This window comes from Chrysoperla carnea, chromosome 1 (genome assembly GCF_905475395.1).
Source record: "Chrysoperla carnea chromosome 1, inChrCarn1.1, whole genome shotgun sequence".
In the NCBI taxonomy this organism is placed as follows: domain Eukaryota; kingdom Metazoa; phylum Arthropoda; class Insecta; order Neuroptera; family Chrysopidae; genus Chrysoperla; species Chrysoperla carnea.
The window spans coordinates 123969228-123971810 of NC_058337.1; the positions used below are offsets into that span (position 1 = coordinate 123969228).

The following is a 2583-nucleotide window of genomic DNA, read 5'->3' on the forward strand; positions in this document are numbered from 1 at the left end:
AAGTAGACTCTACTTTCTAATCAAATAAAAGAATATTATTTTGATCCAAAGGAAACAAAATGGATGATACCATTTTGGGCCTTCACAGTTTAAATAATGTGAGTAATTTCTAACCAATCAAAAGTTGATATTTCATTTATGTTTTATATTTTTGTCGATTAGCATAATATATTTTGTTTACGGTAATTATGTTCAAAATTAATTTAAAAAATATTATATATTTAATTATACAACAACAGTTCGCTTAAAAAATTAGTAATTTATTTAATAAAAAATAAATTGTGTATTTATAAATAAATTAAAAAAAAAAAAAATAGCCTGAAATATTTTTTGTATTTAATTTAAAATTTATATACAAAAAAAAATAATAATAAAAAATGTTTTTAGTATATTTTAATTGATATATATAGTCTTATTATTTGAATAAAATTGAACAAATAAAATTTTAAACAACTTGTTTTATTTAAACTAAATTTTTTATTTACAGCATCACAAATTCAAACGTATAATTATTTATTTTTATTTAAATTTTCAAAAAATTCTTCCTTAATTTTTGCTCGTTCACTTAATGGTGGCATATTTGGTATAATTCCTTTTCGTTTACGACTTAATCGTATTTTATTCTATAAAAAAATTATTTTTTATTTTAAAGTTATGAAATCAGCATCAAACAGATAAGATTGCAAATTTTCGAAAAGCTGAAAATGTTAGAAAAAATCATAACGCTAACGGCCTAACACAATTCTATGCGTTAATTTTTCAGAGGATATCATAATAAATAAGGTTCATAGAAATATCTACATCATCCTAGTTTGGGCGCATAAGTGATATACATTTTTACCATAAATTATTTCTCCAAAGAAAAGCTAATGTAGTCTTAATTTCTAGTTAGATTTCAAGAAAGCTACTAATACGCTTCTAAAAGTTTAAATTTTAAAATAACATCATCTTTCTAGACAAGGAGATTCAGCTCAAACGGGAGAATTGACCAAATTTGTTACTAGTGTTCCTTTTGCACCGATGTGCATAGCACGAAACAAATACGATCATATACGAACGAAACATTACATAAATGCGTCATATTTTCAACTCGCGCGGCGCGCGTTCCACTACCTGGGGCAAAAGGAACACTTCCAACGTCATTTTTTTGGCAGATATTTGGTTAAATGGAGTTGAATCTCCTTGTGAGTCTCCATGTTCCTACTATTCAGAGAATATATCTTTACTGATATAGTCTCTGTACTATTCGTGATTCTAAAATACTGAGCTGCTCCCTATTGATTTAAATATGGAGATATTTCTTGAAGTCGCGAATCGATTTACACATTTAATGAAAATTATTTGTATCCGATATTCATTGCAACTATTTCAAAAACTTAGTATTTTTGAGCTAATATTTAAATAAACTAAGAGGATCAATATTTTCATAAACACTCTGTATATTCAAATAATAAACAAAAACCATTACCCAGAATTCTTTGCAATTGTTGTAATTGACAAAAAACACTTCGCATTTTTCTCGATCGAAATTGTTGTCATTTAAACATTTATATGACATAGCTTGTTCCTAAATAAAATTAAAAAATATAATTTTACAAAATAAATTTATATTATATTTATTCCTAACCTATAACTTAAATGTCTTAAATTTATTAAAATTACCTTCGAACAAGGATTTGCCTCTTCTTGATTTCTTTTCATAGGCATTTCCATATACTTTATTCCAAATTTCAAATCACAAAATTAAAATATTTAATTTTCTCATATAAATATGTCCAACTTTTGTCAAATAGTTATGCTTGTTTGAGTTACGAAAACCCCATCGGTTAATTGTTGAGAGATAATTTATGTAATCTAAACAATTCATTTTTTAGTACAATAATTTTCAATTATTATCCAGAAAGGAAATGAGAAAAAAATGAATATACAAAACAAAAATTGAAATTTACTTATTTTCTCATAACCAATATAAATTATCACTGTACATAATATAGTATTGTAAAATCGTATTTCTTAATTAGATTATTTGTACACGTGATAAAGACTTTCTTGGAATGTTTGTAATCATGGACTTGCCCAACTTTTGGTCCAAGGGGAAGTCAAAACAGGAATTCATGGTCTAGAGAGGGGCTAAGCAGAAATTTTGGCACAAAAATTTCATAAATTCAATAGTATTTTTGCATATAAACACATCCTTGTTGGTTAAATTATAATAAAATGTAAATTCAGATCGAAGGGGGAAGCTCCCTTGGACTAGTAAGTATAAAAAAATCATCATTCAACTCTACAGCTCTATGGCATTTAAGTATTATTATCTCTATGTGTTTACACATAGTCGTGTATATAAGACACAATATAGGCTTATAGGAAAAAAACTTTCAAGATAAGGAAGTAAAGAAGACATAGGAAGTAGATGATAAAGCTATAAAATAGGAAGTAGATTGATATTGCTAAAGCCACAAGCACAAAAACCGCAAGCAAATATATTGTTATCACTTTCAACTTTTTAGACAAAATTTATTTTGTTAGTAGTATTAATAATTTAGTATCGCTATCATTTGAATAACAATTGTTCGTGTCTAA

At 25.9% G+C, this 2583-nt stretch overlaps 1 protein-coding gene across 1 annotated transcript; it reads right to left on the minus strand.

The window, feature by feature from the left end:
• Positions 1-485: 485 nt before the first annotated feature.
• LOC123298446 (coiled-coil-helix-coiled-coil-helix domain-containing protein 7) lies at positions 486-1827 on the minus strand. The gene is made up of 3 exons (XM_044880449.1): positions 1663-1827; positions 1469-1567; positions 486-623 (listed from the first exon to the last, which is right to left on the minus strand). Exons 1-3 carry the CDS (start codon positions 1711-1713, stop codon positions 510-512), a joined length of 264 nt encoding a protein of 87 aa, XP_044736384.1. The 5' UTR covers positions 1714-1827; the 3' UTR covers positions 486-509.
• Between the last annotated feature and the right edge of the window lie 756 nt (positions 1828-2583).

What these genes read in the sequence shown, in the direction of transcription:
- LOC123298446 (XM_044880449.1), bottom strand. Translation starts at nt 1,713, where the DNA reads ATGGAAATGCCTATGAAAAGAAATCAAGAAGAGGCAAATCCTTGTTCG. An exon ending in AGGCAAATCCTTGTTCGAAG is followed by an intron (nt 1,568 to 1,662) that starts GTAATTTTAATA and finishes AATTTTATTTAG; the next exon opens with GAACAAGCTATGTCATATAA. An exon ending in ACAATTGCAAAGAATTCTGG is followed by an intron (nt 624 to 1,468) that starts GTAATGGTTTTT and finishes ATTTTTTTATAG; the next exon opens with AATAAAATACGATTAAGTCG.